General features: G+C 41.4%; 1 protein-coding gene across 2 annotated transcripts in view; it reads left to right on the plus strand.

The window, feature by feature from the left end:
* MTUS1 (microtubule associated scaffold protein 1) overlaps window positions 1-17,919 on the plus strand; it is a 139,561-nt gene that overhangs the window by 30,575 nt on the left and 91,067 nt on the right. For both annotated transcript variants that reach the window (XM_064149055.1, XM_064149052.1), the window contains exon 2: window positions 15,684-17,912. In XM_064149055.1, the coding sequence (XP_064005125.1) occupies window positions 15,873-17,912 (2,040 nt within the window). In that variant the 5' untranslated portion in view covers window positions 15,684-15,872. The remainder of the gene's footprint in view (window positions 1-15,683; window positions 17,913-17,919) is intronic.

Genomic DNA, 17,919 nt, shown 5'->3' on the forward strand with positions numbered 1-17,919 from the left:
TCACAGTATCACAGTATTATCAGGGTTGGAAGAGACCTCACAGATCATCAAGTCCAACCCTTTACCACAGAGCTCAAGGCTAGACCATGGCACCAAGTGCCACGTCCAATGTTGCCTTGAACAGCCCCAGGGATGGCGACTCCACCACCTCCCTGGGCAGCCCATTCCAGTGTCCAATGACTCTCTCAGTGAAGAACTTTCTCCTCACCTCAAGCCTAAATTTCCCCTGGCGCAGCCTGAGGCTGTGTCCTCTCGTTCTGGTGCTGGCCACCTGAGAGAAGAGAGCAACCTCCTCCTGGCCACAACCACCCCTCAGGTAGCTGTAGGCAGCAATAAGATCACCCCTGAGCCTCCTCTTCTCCAGGCTAAACAATCCCAGCTCCCTCAGCCTCTCCTCGTAGGGCTTGTGCTCGAGACCTCTCCCCAGCCTCGTCGCCCTTCTCTGGACACGCTCAAGCATCTCAATGTCCCTCCTAAACTGGGGGGCCCAGAACTGAACACAGTACTCAAGGTGTGGTCTAACCAGTGCAGAGTACAGGGGTTCCTGTGGCAGTGACGATTCTGCTTAAACCAAAACATACTCTCCAGCTTGTTGCTATGTGAACACAATTTATTCTCAATGTGTAGGGCCTTTTCATCTCCAGGATCTCAGGTATATTAGATATAAACATTTTCTCACATAGTATTCCAAATGCTGCTTCTCTGCTTTAGCATGTGCTTGGCTTGTATTATCACCTGTGTGTGAAATTGCAGGCTCCTTCTAGTATATGGACTTAGTGGCTTGTATACCTAAAATAAGTTTTAGGAGTGAGTGTAGTTTATCTGTAGCATTTACATTTGGTAGTTGCCAAATGTAATTTGAAATGTGGATGGAAATAATCACACACCCTCCACCCCCTCCCCCAAATTCTAAATTCTAATTTGCAGATTTGGAGTTCAGAAACCAAACGGGGAGAAACACAAACCAGACTTGATGCAACTAGTGAGGCAGAGGTAGGTGGAAAACTGATTAGAATTAAAAATTTTAGCTTCAGCAGGTGGTTGCTTTTGATTCTTCCTGGGGCAGGAAGAGCAATGTTGTGTGAAACAATTCATAGGCCTTAAGTTAAGTTTAATATTATGATATGGTTACTTAAGCCTTTTGCATCTGCTGTTTGATGCTTTGTGAAGCAAACGGCCAAAGGACTTGGTCTTACAGCTTCTTTTGATGTGGAAGGCCTGATTGTCTGACACTCAACTCAATTTTTAGATTGATCTGTGTGTTGCAGTAGAAGGTGTACCTGTTTACCCCATCATGATAATTTGTGAATATATTTTTTTCCTTTTTAATTTAAGAAAAATGAGAAAATGCCTCCAGATCATTAAAAAACAAACAAACACACAAACCAAACCAACAACAACAAAAAAACAAGACCCTTATCAGTGGTCAGAAATGAAGTACCAATCAGTCTGTGATATGGGAAATCAGAAGGGCAGAACTAAGTCTGAGCACTTGGTGCTTGCAGGCAAACTGAACCGTGGTCTCCTGCATGACTGTTGTCTCTGTCACTGGAGACTGTCCTTCTTCTGACTTCTGGCATACCTACTTCTGACTAGATGTGTTTCAATGAACTGCTGTTCCTCTGTATTGTTTTCTGAAAAATTTGAACCATTTTATGTGTAGGCACCAAAAAATGCTTTGTGCTGTAGACAGACTTCCTAGAGGACTGAAACAAGTAGCTTCCAGGTGCCAGCCCTTCCACCCTTGCTTCTCGTGAGGCAGTTTCCTCGGGAGAAGGCTTCTAATACACCACTGATTGCTTGGAGCTGACATTTGTGAGCAGTATTTTAACTAAATGAATTGTGCAAAGGCCTCTGGTATGTTTAACTTGGCTCAGAGAAAACCGAACCCCAGTGGTGGATTGGTAGGGAAATAATCTCAGTAGGAACAGCTTTCTCTTCCAGAACATTACCCAATACCTGAGGAGGGAAGAGAGCATTTTATCTACTAAATATTCTCCACAATTAGATAAATGGAAATGAGATATTGGGGAATTGAGATTTCTTATGGGTTCTTCCAGAGTAGTCTGCTCAACTTTTTCTCTTCAGCATTCAGTGGTTAGGGCCATGTATTTTCATAGGAGGAGAAGCTTCCTGGCTTTTCCCCATATTTATTTTCTTGAATCACTCAGCACTGGGTGTGTATCTGTGGTTTGGGGTTTTTATGTGTAGCTAGATTTTTCTTTCCCTCCCCCTTCCTAGGCAACCCTTCTCAATTCAGACTTCTGCAGCATTTGGGGAACTCACTTGTCAGAGAACTTCTATGAACAAACTATGTAGTCAGTGCATTGATCAAGCAGGAAGGACATGGGGATCTGTGTTTATGTATTGAATTGGTGCATTTCTAGATGGATGTCTAGAACTGCAATATAATTAACATGCTTTGGTGAACTTGATGTTGCCAGATGAAGCAACTCTGTCATGAGTCTTGAACCTATTGAGATTGCTTTGAAAAAAAAAGTCATACATCCTTCACAGGACAGTGTTTGTGCAAGTTAAATGGTTGAATTAACTTTTATTAGGCACCTAAGGAACTTCTTTTTTTCAGGAGCAGTTCTTCCTCATTCCCACAAAACCTCCTACCTGTGGTATGTGCAGACCAAATACCCATCCCAATGAAAGAATTATTTCCTGGTTTTAAGCTGACACACAGGAGGCAGAGTTGTTTTTCTGTGTCCTAAATGCATGTCAAATATGAGCCTGTAAGTACATTTTTTAGCCCTGTGTTGGAATTTCCCTTTCACGTTGCAGTGGTAAAGTAGTTGCTCTGTGAAATGCTTGCGTTCGTGACTTGCTTCTCATGTGGATGATAACTTCATGGTGTTCTGTACTGCTGGCTATTAGAGTAGGTGGCTGCCATTTGGTTTTGGTGTTTATCAGAATTAAGTAGTGAAAGTCTATGACCAGCACAAATCCAGAATTACTATTCTGTCTCTCCTGCCCTCATAGTGGTCAATGTGTATAATGTCCTTGGAGGAACAGCCTAGAAAGTACAGCTTTGGAGAAGTTTGTGCTTGGTGATGCTGTACATAATATCATAAAATGGACATCCTAGTGCTCTCCACAGTTTTCAACAGAGGAAGATTTGAGGCATCCTTTAAATTGAGTCTTTGTATTGCCTGTCCCTGTGCAGGGACCTACAGAATTTGCAATGTTTTATTTTTATTGAACACTTTAAGATGGCAGTAATGGAAAGCCCTTTTATCTCTGTGTTCTCCCAGTTATTTTCTGCTGCAGATTTCAATGTCTTAAATGTGCTTTAGTCCAAGAAATAGTGTTTTATATATAGACATATTCACTAAGTCTGGCTGTACAATGGCTACTTAAAATGTACCAGACAATATCCTTTAAATCTGCTTGTACAGTTCAGATTTTCCCTCCATCAGGCTTGTAAAACTGGTGAAGTCAAAACCTACAGGGTGAAGTGTGAGGTGAGCTGTGCTGCAGACTCGGTAGTTTCTAGGCCTTGGTGCCATGTATGGACTCCAGAGAATTAATCCATGTGTGCAAGTGAATCATCTGACCAGGGGATGTGTACAATAGGAGTTAACGTGCGATCAGTCCTAAGCAGAAAAGACAGAGCTCACTCTCTCAAAAACTAGCCAAATGAAGAGAAGTGCCACAGTTTTTGCCTGTTAATCATGTAGCTTCTGTTTGGTTGCCAGTTATTCAAGGGTTATGATACAGTTTTTTATACAACCAGAGTGCTGCTGTTTCACTTGGTAGCACAGAAGCAGTGCTTTGCCACTGTGTGCAATATCCTCTCTTTGTGTGTGTTTCTGGTTTCCAAGGGGAGGCTGTAGAGGAAGTAAGCTGAATATTAGTTGGAACATCAGGTATGGACTTGAGACTGTGGTGCACCTTCTGTCACTGGCTGTGGCGTTGATTTTGGTTAGTCTTGGGTTGAAATCTCAGCACTCCCATGTAACTGCAATTCCAGGGTTCCTGCAGTGACATGGTGATATATGTATATGCTTTACTCTTGTAGAAAGCTTCCAAGTCACCTAAATAGTTGAGTGGGGAGGGTTGTTTGAGACACTGGCATTTGAATTTAAAACACTTTTTGGCTTTAGTGTACACCAAAATGTAGGCTAGAATAAACAGCATTTAGAGTTGATGCCAAACATAAAGCAGCTTGATTCAAGAAATGTTAGTAGTGGCTTTGCAATGCATGAATCTTGAAGAACAAATTTAGAACTGTTTGTTAGACTACAAGATTTCTGCAGGGTCTTTGAGGGACTGACAGGGGAATTTCTGTACAGGAGCTTCAAGTCTTGCTGTTGCCTTGCAGATGCAGAACCCTCCACAGGAGCCCTACAGCTCAGGGCTTCTCCTGAGCTGAGTGGGATTTGCAGGGAGCCAGGTGGCAGCCTGCATCTCTCAGTCCCTTTCAGATGACTTCGGTGAGACCACTAACCTTGCTTTGGCAGCCATTCAAGAAACATGTGCTCAGCTCACCCTTCTCTTCAGTCCTTCACTTGCTAGGTCCTGGTGGGATTTCAGCACTCATGAAGCTGCTGGCAGCCTGTTGGCCAGTTGTGTCAGGCAGCACCGTGAACTCGTATTCATGCTTTCTGGAGAACATTAGCTGCAGCCTGCTATCTAGCAGTGTTGTATAAATCAATTTACTAGCTCTGTACAGTCCTGCAAAACCATCATGGTGTCTTTCTTGTCATCTGTGTGTTGTGGGAGGTGCAGCTAAGCTTAGCTAGTCTGTTTTGAATTTGGAATCTTGTGTTTCATATGGGATTGAAAGGGAAACAATCTGTAGAAAGAATGGCAAATAAACTCTTGTAGTAGAACTAATCCCACTACGAGAAACAGTTTCCTTTGTATGGAACATAAGAGGTTTTTTAATATAAAAACAGTGTCTCCTGAGACTAGGAACTGTGAAACAATGGTTGTAACTTGTGCAATTGTTCCAGATAGCAACTGTGCAACACTGCAGGTGAAACTGTTAGGATTGATGGGATTTAAACTGCTATTCAATAATATGTAGTGAAAAATTCTTAACAAACACTACACCTTTAAGTTTTCCACTGGGATGGAGCTGTTTCCTATTTGGCTACCAAAATACTTTTTCCTGTAACCATTTCATTGCACTTTGATTTTGTTCACTGTCTATAATTAGTAGATTTTAATTTATTTGTTTGTTTAAAGTGTAGTAGTAACATCTGGTAGAACATCTTTCAGAATTAGATTTTGCTTTGGTGCTGTTACTGTGCAAAAGTGCAGTCCTACCTCAGTGGCAGAATTTCTTGTAGAGTAAGTAGCAGCTATTCTTGGCTGGCTGTGGTCTTCTATGAATGAATGACCACTTGTACATAGCCAACGTCTTTGAGCCTGCCCCAAACCACAAGCTGATTAAACTTCTGCCATGGTTAACATAAGAAATCCTAAGCATCTTGATTAGTCAATTCATCCTGCAAAAGGATATAGCGGCCAAGATGCTGCTTTTTCAGTCATTGGAGACTGTTGATCTGCTTCTCCAAATAATTCATCTAGTTATAGATTTGTTACACAGAAAAATCCACTAGAGTTAAGTAATACTGCTATCTTGACTGTAGATAAAGTTGAGAGTAATGCAAATGGCTTTGTAAAACAGTTCACATTATATGCTGGTGTTAAATATAGCAAATTAATGAATGACTTCACTCTTTTCAGTGAAGATCTGAAGGGCCATGCAATGCACAGGACAATGTCAGCTACATGTTGTGTGGCACTGCTGCTAGAGCTGGGTGCACAGGTGCTTTGTGAAGTAGCTGAGGAGCACAAAGTTAAGACGGCACATGACCTCCAGTAGTCTTTGGTATATGCTGCCTAGCACATCGTGGTATATTTGCTTGGCATTAAAAGTTGATTGTAATGCAGGAGTTATATCAGTGATGATGGTTAAAGCTGTCTCTGCTCTGATTTGCCAAACAAATGGCTAAGTTCTGGCTTATTGTTAGGAAACAAGAACTACTTTTTTTTTCCCAAGGGTTATGACTGGCATTTTAGCCTCCACCTTTGCAGTGCGGAGCTATATCTGCAGAGTATTTCTGCCATTTTTTTGTTCTTGCCATTTTTTTGTTCTTGCTGTTGTGTGATGGCCTTGTACTTCTCAGTTGAGTGGAGATTATCAGCAGATACAAAGTTTTCACTTAAAGGACAGTAGACCTAATACTTAAGAGGAAATATTTTAAACCAAACTCTTAAAACACTGGTCAGATCAGCCAAATGGAACACAGCAACACCACCCTCCCTTCCTTGTCTTGAGAGTCCCAGGTATAATTACTCTTCTGCACTGCTTCCCTGAGTACTTGCTTTTGTACTGTATTTGATTTCAGCTAGGATGAGAAGCAAGTGAAGAATATGGAACAAGGTAATGGGATTGAGAGCTCTGAAACAGGTAACAAGAGAAATGTTGCTAAGAGGACTAATTGGTTGGTTCAGAACAGGTTAGCTCAGCTTAGGCTTTCCATGTTTGAAATTGGCTCAAAGGAATATGAGTAACAAGGATGTTGATGGCTGAAATTTCTGTAAAGAATGAGAAATGATAGAGAGCATAAGATAACAGACTTGCAGGAGAACTGGTGGGTATATGAAGACTATCTTGAAACCTGAAGACATTCTTGAAGAGTACAACCCTTATATGCTCTGTGTGTGGCTGGGCAGAGCTAGCATGAATTCACAAAGCATTTTTGTTCTTCATAATCTATTCCCACCTTCCTCCCTACACTGATCATTTTCCCTGTAAGACTGAAACAGTATATGAATAATCCTGACTTGCTATGTTTTTTTAACTTGAAGATACCAAAATATATGTATCTTTTAAGTGGTAGCAATGAAGAAAACTATTTTAGCTGAATTCCAGGAGAATACACAAGATTTGTAAATTCTACTTAAAGAACTTGAACACTGATTAGGATTGCTGAACATAGGGCTTGAACAGTCTTGTTTCTCCATGGCTATTCAGTGACCTCCTTCAAGAAGGACTTGAACCTTGGCCTTCTAAGACAGTGCCATAAATATGCTGGATTTTGATTGGTGGTTTTTTTTTGTTTGTTTGTTTGGGTTTTTTTGGTTTTGGTTTTTTGTGGGGTTGTTCATTTTTTTTACATTCCAACTGCTTATGTTCAAGTCAGAATGAAAGTTCATACTTCCTTGTACAAGAACATATACTTTCTCAATTGAGTTTGATAAAATAGTGGAAAAAAAAACACAAACAACTCAAAGCATCTCCCTGAAAAATTGGTGACTAATTTAACCATCAAATAATAATTCACTTCTGGAACTTGTAAGAATTTCATTAAGAGTGAATATCAATCTGATGAAAAACCATGTACAGCCTTTGTTTATGATGGCAATGGGCAAACAAATGATAACTATGTAACTGACCATATGTGCAGTCATGTAGTGCACCACACTTTGAAAACCTCCCAAATAGGCTGTGCAACTTAGAGAAACAAACACAAGCCAGATTTAAGTCTAAGAATGCTGGAACATGCAAGTAAGAGGCTTGCTGGTATTCTCATCTGTGCATTCAAATGGCTTTGGTTTTGTTTGATCATACACTTAAGCAATTGAACTTTATTGCTTGAGATTACTTCTACTATCTTAATAGGTAGCATTTGTCACTGGCTTGTGTATGCATACCTCTTACTTATGGTAATTTCACCTTGTTAGTTGCTGTAAAACAGAGTAGGGGAAAGGTGTTTGCCAAGTATCCTGGCCTAGATGGTTGCACCTCCAAATCTAAGCACTATATGAGATTTTTTAGACTGTTATCTAAGTAAAAGATGGACTTAATTTATTTTTCTTAAGTCACCAGACCAGTCTTCCATTTCTGAATATAGAGTTCTCCTAGAACTTACCCTAAAATTAAAAAGCAGAAGTTAACAACTAAAGGAAGAAATAAAAGTGCTAGCAAGGCACTGTGTAAATCCATTGGGATGTCTGAGTGTATTATGTACGTGCAAATACTAGTCTGAACTTGAAGATGGAGACCACAGGTTAATATCCCTGACCTCTGGCCATCCTTGTTCCTTGTGGAGGTTCCACCTCAACACAAGGAGATACTACTTTATGGTGAGGGTAATGAAGCACCAGAACAGGCTGCCCAGGGAGGTTGTGAAGTCTGATTCTTTAGAGTTTTTCAAAATCCATCTGGATGTATTCCTGTGTGGCCTGTTCTAGGTGATCCTGCTTTGGCAGGGAAGTTGCCTACCACCCCCTAACATTCTCTGATTTAACTGCATAAAATCCATGCTCCTTGTTTACTATCACATGCATGTTATATTAGCAGTTCAGCCTTGAAACAGGTGGGCCACATGGGAGGCAAAACTTTATGGTTCATGCCTGTGGAAGTGATACTGTCCTTTCAGTGAGATGTGCCAGCATGATTGCTTACAAACATAACTTGCACGTTATTTCTGCTTACCATAGCAAGTGTGTCTCGTCAATTTTGATTTTTAAAATGACTTGTAGTAGAGCATTTACACATCACTTAGCTGCCCTATGGGCGTGGTTTTTGTAATAAACACAGCACCTTCACAGTGTGTGCACTGATGTTACTGCATGTTCTTAAGCAAGCAAAGTGATAAACATATGAGCACTTGAAGTAAGTCACTTATAGGAATGTGTTGTATTGATAATGTTCTGAATGTTTAGTTGCAGTTGTTTTGGGCTCTTGACATAACCTCTCTTCTAGTAGTTTGAATTAGCTTGGCATCAGGCTGTGACTTGCACAGAGAGCTCTGGAATTGCCGTTGTGTGTAAACGCAATGTTACCTGAAATTGCATTGTTTTCTAGTGATTTCTGATGGCATGTGTGAGAACAACACTGGACACAGTATCTTGGGAAGGCTGCCTGCTTGCCATGGACTCCCTCCTGGGTGCTGTCATCTCTGCTTTCAGGTGTACATGCTGAACAAGTCAGACTTATTTAACTGTGTTGTGTTCCCCAATGTGGTTAGGTAAACTTCTAGTGTAATGTGGGCATGTGAAAAGCTTTAAATGGCATCTGGTTTCAGTGACTACAGTAATCATGACAGATGCTGATGGTGGGTTTATTCTGGTGTCAAAGCATGTTCAGTTGATTAGAGCACTTCTAGACTGCCTTCCTGCATGTATAGGCACAGCCTCTTTTAGATTTATACCCCTCCCAGCTCCCACACCCTCCCTGCAGACAGGCTGCACAAACGTTAGCTCATGGCTTTGAGTAAACACTGTGTGACGGTTTGGGTGAAAGAAAAAAAGTTCTAGATGGACTACCAGAAAACCTGTAATATATTCTTGTCTGCATTGTGACACTAACACAAACTGACTTGCATTCTTGTAATTTGTAAACTTGGATCTTGAATTAGCCATTGTAATTGATGGTGTTTTCATTCCTGTCCAGCTAGGGCTGAAAAAGGTACTGTCCTTTTGCCCTTCAACAGCATGTCACTGAACACCCCTTGTAGGTTAGCAGAAGAGAGCTTGGAACTCAGTGCTGCATGTTGTAGTGTTTCTCCTAGATTTGGGGCTGCTGGCAGCTGTTCACTTCTTGTAGGAGAATCTGCTTGCCAAACTTACCCTTTTTCATTTAAGTGATACTTACAGATCTGAGGACTGCAAGGGGGTTGGACTAGATGACCTTTAAAGGTCCCTTCCAGCACAAAACACTGTGTGATTTATGTTGCCCCCCAGCTCTTATATCAATTGAGAAAGGGGCAGCTCAGAAATCTGATAGGTAAAACTTTTTGCCATGTGTGAGCATGGCAAAATATACAACTGGAATTTGACATGTTGAGCTTTACAGAAGACCCAGAACAGCTCAGCTCTTTTGTACTGCACTGTAGGGTATTGTTGAGACCAAGCATTCATAATGCTTATTGATACTAGACAAACTTTTAAAGTGAGTTTATAAGTAGTATTTAGTTCAGAGGATCTCCTAAGACATTAGTAGCCAGGATCAGTATTCTCCAGAAGGAATGTCCACAGGAAGGGCAGCTATTGTGCCTGTGGTTCTGCTACTGACTGCTCCCATGGATAAGATGCTAGCTGAGGTTTAAGTCTTTCAACTTGCTATGGCAGATCTTAAAGAATTTTTCATCACCAGAAAGTGCTTTGATGAACATATTAGTACCTGCAGAGTTATAGAAGATGAAATTTTTTTGGTAGGAGTAATGCTCACCTAGATTGCAGGTTTGGTTTTGTTTTTTTAATTTTATATACATTATAGCTAATCTTTAGGAATACCTAAATTATTTTAGGACTAAAGTGGAGGTGAGGCTGTATTTGAAGCTGGCCTAGTTGTTTGTAAAAGTATTGATTTACTAAAGTGAAAATTGCTTTCGAAATGGTTGAATCAGTGTTTTATTACTGTATGTTCTCTGGTGATGTGGAAGCCTAGAGCACTGAGTGAGCAAACTCCTATATGTGCATGTACACACTTGTATAAGCAACTTTAACACACTTCCTTACTTTTCTACACAGCCTCAAAACTACGTTTTTCTTGGAATTTCTTCAGAATTCAATCAAGTCTTACTTAGCTGCTTGTATTATTTCAAATTTTGGTGTTACTAGCAATTAACTGTGTATTGTAAGTTAATGTGTCACTCTTCACGTTCTTGGCATCTCAGTCAAGCTTTGGCATCTCGAAGTTCCCCATTTTTCTCTAGTAAGAAAGCTCTTGAATGAGGTAAAACTTCTGGTTGCATCTGAGCGTATGCTGAATCAAAATGGAACCTGAACTTTTTGTTGTGTGACTAGGTGAGCAAGCCATGCTATGGGCTAGTCTCCAGACATGTAGAAACTGGTTTCAGTGTGTCAAAACAACAGTGAAAGCAAAGTTGGCAAATATTTTTCAGCCGTTGACTCTGATTGTGATTGACTTAAACCAATGGAAAATTATTCAGGATGGGTTCTTGCCCTGCCTTCAGGGAAGACATTTTTGGAAGAGTTCTTCAATCTGCTTTAGATTTTCTAATGAAAAATGCAAGTGAGGGTATTGAGATAGCCTATCCATTGTTAGTCAGTCCCTATGGAAGCATGAACAAAGAATCTATTCCAGCCTTAAGAAGATGGTGACTTGAAGTTAGATAAGCCATTTTATCTTGGGGGGACAAGGAGGGGCAGAGTAGGATACTGTCTAATCTCAGTAACTTGTTTCTTTGTTCTGTGGTCTCTTTACCCTTGGTCTGAGGCAGAGTTTGAAGTTCTCTGTAAAGGCAGAGTTGTGGGCTAGAAGCCACTCTGGTCCATAGTGAGAAGGCAAGTTTCCTGCAGTCCTAGGACAGTCTTAAATTGAGTGTGTATTTGTACTCACAACTGTTTCTGGGCCTTACAACCTCTCTGGAAAGCTTTGTTTTTTACTGTTATGAAAGAGGAATTATTATTAATTTAGTTCTTCAGGCTGTTTCCAGCTGGAGAAAATGAGGTTTAAAGAAAAATGTCAGCTTTTTTAATGATGCATTCTTGCTATTAGTATCTTACCTTGCACTCCACAGTGTCCTGGCTTTAATTTACATTTTCCAAAGTATTCGTTGATAGGACTTTGTTTTCTTTCCCCTATTGTGGTTTCCAAAATGCTTTATATGGTTTCTGTGAGGATATATATTTCTTTTGATTGGGAACAGACAGAGTTCATTCTCTTACAAGGCAAACTTGTTTCCCAAAGCAGTTGCAGAATCACAGAATCATTTCTGTTGAAAAAACCCTTTAAAATCAAGTAGAAACAATCCGTAACTCCCTAGTCTGGTGCTAAACCCTGCCGCTCTGCACCATGTCTGTCTTTTTCTCAATACCTCCAGAGATGGAGATTCAACCACCTCCCTTAGGAGCCTATTCCAGTGTTTAATGACTCTTCCAGAGAAGGAGTTTCTAATATCCAGTCTGAACCTCACCTGATGCCTAATTACAGGACAAGAGACAATGGCCTCAAATTGCAGAAGAGACCAACACCCACCTAGTTAGAGCCTACTTTCAGGTAGCTTTCATGTAATCTCCCCTCAGCCTAAAAAACCCCAATTCCTTCAGCCTCCCCTCATATGACCCGTTCTCCAGACCCAACTCCAGCATGTCAGAGTTGTTTTTGCAGTGAGGTCTTCAAAACTTAATACATCAGTGATGGAGTAGAGGGGGCATTCCTGGGGGTACTGGTAGATTGTCAGCTGAAGGAGAGCCAGTGGCATCCTGGCCTGTATCAGGAACAGTGTGGCTAGTAGGACAAGGGAAGTTATTCTTCCCCTGTACTCCACACTGATCAGGCCACACCTTGAGTACTGTGTCGGGTTCTGGGCTCCTCAATTCAAGAGAGATGTTGAGGTACTGGAATGTGTCCAGAGAAGGGTGACAAAGCTGGTGAGAGGTCTGGAACACAAACCCTGTGAGGAGAGGCTGAGGGAGCTGGGGGTATTTAGCCTGGAGAAGAGGAGGCTCAGGGGGGACCTCATTGCTGCCTACAACTACCTGAAGGGAGGCTGTAGCCAGGTGGGGGTTGGTCTCTTCTCCCAGGCAACCAGCAATAGAACGAGGGGACACAGTCTCAAGTTGTGCCAGGGGAAGTGTAGGCTGGGTGTTAGGAGGAAGTTCTTCACAGAGAGTGGCATTGGAATGGGCTGCCCGGGGAGGTGGTGGAGGCACCGTCCCTGGAGGTGTTCAAGAAAAGCCTGGATGAGGCACTTAGTGCCATGGACTAGTTGACTGGATAGGGCTGGGGAATAGGTTGGACTGGATGATCTTGGAGGTCTCTTCCAACCTGGTTGATTCTGTGACAATCACTTCTCTGGTCTTGCTTGTCATACTGTTCCTGATATAGGCCAGGATGCTGTTGGACTTCTTGGCCAACTAGGTACACTACTGGCTCATGTTCAACTGGCTGTCGATCAACACCCTACCAGTCACTTCTTTTCCCCAAGCCTGTAGCATTGCCTGGGGTTGTTGTGAGTGAAGTGCAGAACCTGGCATTTAGCTTTGCTGAATTTTGTTGATTCCTATATGAATAGGATTTTATTCTTCAGTTTGTCTTATAACATTAGTCTAGCAGAAATTGCCCATTATGATTATATTTTCTGATCTTGTAGCCACCTTTTCTGTTTCAATGTGTTGCAACCAGTACTGTTGCTACTCTAGCTGAAAAAAATGATAGTGCAGATGGTGTTTTCTCTGGTGTTCGGTTAGCTCTGATTTCAAGCCTACTGATTGTGGCTAACTTCAAATGAAATAGTTGCAGACTTGAATGCACACTAGTATGAGAATTGTGTTGTACTTTCCATCTAAGAACTTCATCCTGATGTTTGTATCCTGCTTGTTTTCATAGCCACCCAAACCACCCCATCACTCTCCTTAGATGGACAGAGAAGAGAAAATATAACAAAAGGCCCATAGGTCGAGATATAAACTATTCAGTGGGGCAAAAAGCAAAAGCAGAGACCACACATGGAAGCAAAAACAAACAGAAATATTCTCTACTTTGCATTAGCAGATGATAATGTCTGGTCACTTCTGGGGAAGCAGGGGTTCAATACACGCAATGTTTGCTCTGGAGGACAAATGCAATCAATGAACGTCCCCAGTCATCCTCTGCTGCTCTGTCACTTGTCGTGATGTACAGTTTCTTCATTCAGTTCCTTTTGGGAAGCTGACCTTTGTCAATATATTTTCAGCCTATTTCACTTGTTAAATGACCTCTGTTCTCCTCTTAAAACTTATTGCCCTGAATATGACTCTGCTTCGTGCCAGATCTCCCATCTCACTGCAACCATATCTTATAAATCTGAAGTTCTTCCTGCTCTGGTCTTATTTCCTGTAATTGAACCCTTTCATATCCAGCTGCTTTGGACAGTTTGGATCTTCTGTCATTCATGTCCTTCTGGTTTCGTTACCAGTCTTGATCTTCTCTGCTTTTTTCAGGGTTTCATCATGTGTTTTTCCTTCCCCCTCCCTTTTCTGCTTCTGGATTTGTGTGAGGATATGTGGTTCTCTTCTGCTGGATAGAACATGGAAGTTGTTTGCAGATGTGGATAGTCTTGTCATCTTGACAGAAGGTGGAGGCTGTTGCTATGTAGGGAGTTGTTCTTCCATGGCTCTGAAGGGATCTCATGTGGATCTACCCAGAACAAATTACAAACTTTGCTGTCTTCTTTTTATTTCATCTTGAATGTCTTAAGACCATTCTGCAAAGATCTGGAGCTGCTTATGCTGTGCATTGCTTTCGTGAAAGGAAGGAAAAGAGCCTTTGTAGCGTAGAGGTAAACTGCCATCGGTATGTCCTGGTTTCAGCCAGGCTACAGTAAATTTTCTTCCTAGTAGCTGATACAGTGCTGTGTTTTGGATGTAGTGTGAGAATAATGTTGATAACAGTGATGTTTTTAGTTGTTACAAGTAGTGTTTATACTAAGTCAAGGACTTTTCAGCTTCTCATACTGCCCTGGCAGAGAGAAGGCTGGAGGGGAGCGGTAACTTGGAAGGGACAGCACTGCTAGGACAGCTGACGTGAATTGGCTAAAGGAGTATTTAGCCTTATGGTACCATGCTTAGTGTATAAACGAGGGAAAGATGGCTGGAGACTGCTGCTTGGAAAGTGAGAGGGCATTGGTTGGTGAGTGGTGAGCAATTGTATTGTGCATTACAAGTATACTCCAGTTCTTTATTGTTATTTTCCTTTCCTTTTTTGTCCTACTAAACTGTCTTTATCTCAGCTCATGAGTCTCGTTGTTTTATTTTCCCTGAGTCTCTCCTGCATCCTGCTGGGCTGTGTAGTGCTTAGTTGCCAGCTGGGAATGAACCACACCATGGGATGTTACTGCTCGTTGTTATATATCTCAAAGAACGAACACTACAGTTTCTCTTCATTGGGGTGTTTGTAGTGTTGTTTCTATGTTGCTGCTTCAGTATTTCTTCTAGACATGAGCTTATGGAGCAGCATTTCATCATTCTTGCAGTTTTAGAGATCTATTAATTTCCTGTCTTCATGCCAACTTGTATGTATGAACATATGCATGACCAGACGCAATCAGATTCAATATCCCCCAAACGCTGTGTCTTGTACCAGCAATAACCAGGGGTAAATGCTGAGTGAAGAGCACAAGAACAAAGTGAGTGTGTGGTGATCCTTCCCTAGAGTTCTCCTAGCTGCTTGCACCATGTAACTGAGAGCTTCTTGACTGAGTTGAGTGTTCATTTTTTGACAGATTTTTCCTTGGTTCTATTTGAGCCTGCTTAAGCTTTTGGCCTATAAGCATCATGCATTAAGAAACTTCATAGCTTGACTACACTCTGTGTGAGGAACCATGCCCTTTTCTTGTGTACCTCTTACTGAAAGAGGTAAAATTATGGCTCTTTCTGATGCGTAGTCCCTCAGATACCATCTAGCTGTTGGAGAGCCAACTCTTCAGTGTTGTTCCTTTTGCTTCTATGTAAGCCAAATATCTGAGAATGCACTCCTAAAGTCACACTTGATTGCATCTGACCAAAGGGTTCAGAAGTGGCTTGGCAGTTAGGGAGGCAGAAATGGTTTGTGAAGGTAAGCATTCACAGGCAGCATTGTTGTAAATGCTTGATTTGCTTAAGGAAGTTGATCAAAATGGCTGGACTTGATTCACAGACTAACAGTTTAAGAATGATTACTCTCTTAAAGTCCTGGTTTGGCTAATTATTCTTTTTAATTTTCTTTTCAGTTCTAGAACTTTTGAATCCTCTTGGGAAACATGAAAAGGAAGAACTACTTTTTAGATAACTTTCGGGACAGTTGACACGTTCCAAGGAAAAGCTGATTTTTTTTTTTTCTGCAAAGTTTATAAGAATCTTTATTCTCTGTGGTTTTAAATAAATATAAAATGAAAACAGGTTAAAATTTAGCCTTCAAAATGAATGTTGAGAAGTCAGATGACAAAACAAAGAATGGCTTGAAGTCTTCCTTACTTAGAAGGGATGAAAATGGAAATAACTATGCATGTGACACAGCTACGCCCTCAGCAAAGAGCTGTGCCACCAAGATGCATGGCAATTCAACTGACCAAAATATGACTGATCATGAAGGTGGTACTGCTCTTGAAAATAAGAGTGACTTAAGAAATGTTCTTTTAAAACGTAAACGGATTGAAAGACATCTACAGAAGGTACCTGAGAAGTACAATTGCACAGGAGCTCCGTTGGGAGATGCAGATGCTGCATGCAAGTGTTCCACGGCTGAACAAATTTGTGTGTGTTCTCTAAGCTGTGATCTGAAAGACACAACAAACTTACTGAAAGGTAGCGTTGCTATGGCAGAAATGCAAAATCAGAGCATCCAACAATTTGTGCCTTACAGTCAGGCTGACGCTAAGCATGTTTTACCTCTTCCTGCTTCAGAGCAGAAGACACAGTCCCTGATAACTGACAGGACATGCTGCCACTTGAGCACATTGGATGCTGCTGATGTTACAGGTGAAACTCTGGGAACTGATCAAAAGTATGACGTATGTCTGAGGAAAATGCCAATTTCTTCTGAAATATGTATGAGAGAGAAACTTGATAGAACCAGCTCAGAAAGGCCTAATTTCTCCTCTAAGACTGTGGCTTCAGAAGGCCCAGATAGCTGTTCAGAACTTGAAGTATGTTGTCTTGCCTCTGCAGGTGTTGAACACTGTCTAAAAAATGCTAACAAGGCTGATAAAGAACCACAGGAAGCAGAAGCAGTGTGTTTAAAAGTAGCTACTGAATGTCTAGATCCTTATAGGCCTGATGCACTATTGCCATGCTTTGATATTCATGAAGATGACCAAGTTAAATCCTTGCAGGATAACCTTGGCCATGAAGAAGCTGGGAATGTTAATGCTGAAGCATGCATGGATAGTCCTTTAATTAATGTGCACCTTCTCTCAGTAGATAAAATGGATGGAGAACAAGTATCAAAGGAAACCAGTGAACCCTTAACCAAAGAACAACACATCTCTGGAAATGCTGCTCTTCAGGATCTGCACACCTCCTCTCATGTGTCTTGCAGTGCACCAAAATTAAAGAGGACTGTTGTGCCTGACCTGAAATGTGAAGCAACTTTTGTGGTCTTCAGTCCTAAGGCTCATGGAGGTGATTTTGCTCCAAGTACTTCAACCCCTAAAGAACAATCAAAATTTACTGATTTTTCTGTTTCATCTTTGGCAGAACTGGGAGAAAAGTCTCATAAACTGAACCAAAACAAGACCTCTGTAACAGAGCATAATGGAAGACCTGTGCGTAAGGCTAGTTTGGGTCAAACTGCTGGAAAACCAGTGGGCAGGTCTGCTGTTGTGTCAACAGTAACCAAAGCCAGAAAATTGGAGATTGTTACTTTTCCCAAACCTAATTTCAAAAACGTTAAGCCAAAGGTTATGTCTAGACCTGTGCTGCAGACCAGGAACAGTGTAGCATTAAAACAGTCTCCCCCATCCTCCCAGCTATCAGCTGTATCCTCACGCTCACCAGTTGCTTCCCCAAAGCAATTGTCCCCCTCCATAAAAGTGCTGAAAAAGAAAACAGATCCAGCTAAAGATAGTAAAGTGGAATTGCCTGTGAATAAGCCCCAGAAGCTACATCTTAACAAACACCTCTTGACTAGCCAGGTTGTACACGCCACAACACATCCCAGAAACGCTTCCCACAAGGCTTCAAAGACGCCTGCATTAAATCAGAATCCGGAAGACATTGGCAAAGCAAGCTCAACCCATTCATCATGTTCTTCAGTTTCTGCTGCACTTCCAACTTGTGTAGGGAACTCAACAGAGATGCTAGATGATAAAATGGAAAGTTCAAACTCTTTAATGCAGCCCTCTGCTCAAAACGTTTGCCCGACTGGAAGTGAAAAAGAACAAAGCAACCTGGCAATTCTGGAAGCCACCTTGATAAAAGACGTGGCAAATGAAACTTTTGACCTGCATTCTGTTCCTTCGGTAAGGA

This window comes from Pogoniulus pusillus, chromosome 9 (genome assembly GCF_015220805.1).
Source record: "Pogoniulus pusillus isolate bPogPus1 chromosome 9, bPogPus1.pri, whole genome shotgun sequence".
NCBI classification, from domain to species: domain Eukaryota; kingdom Metazoa; phylum Chordata; class Aves; order Piciformes; family Lybiidae; genus Pogoniulus; species Pogoniulus pusillus.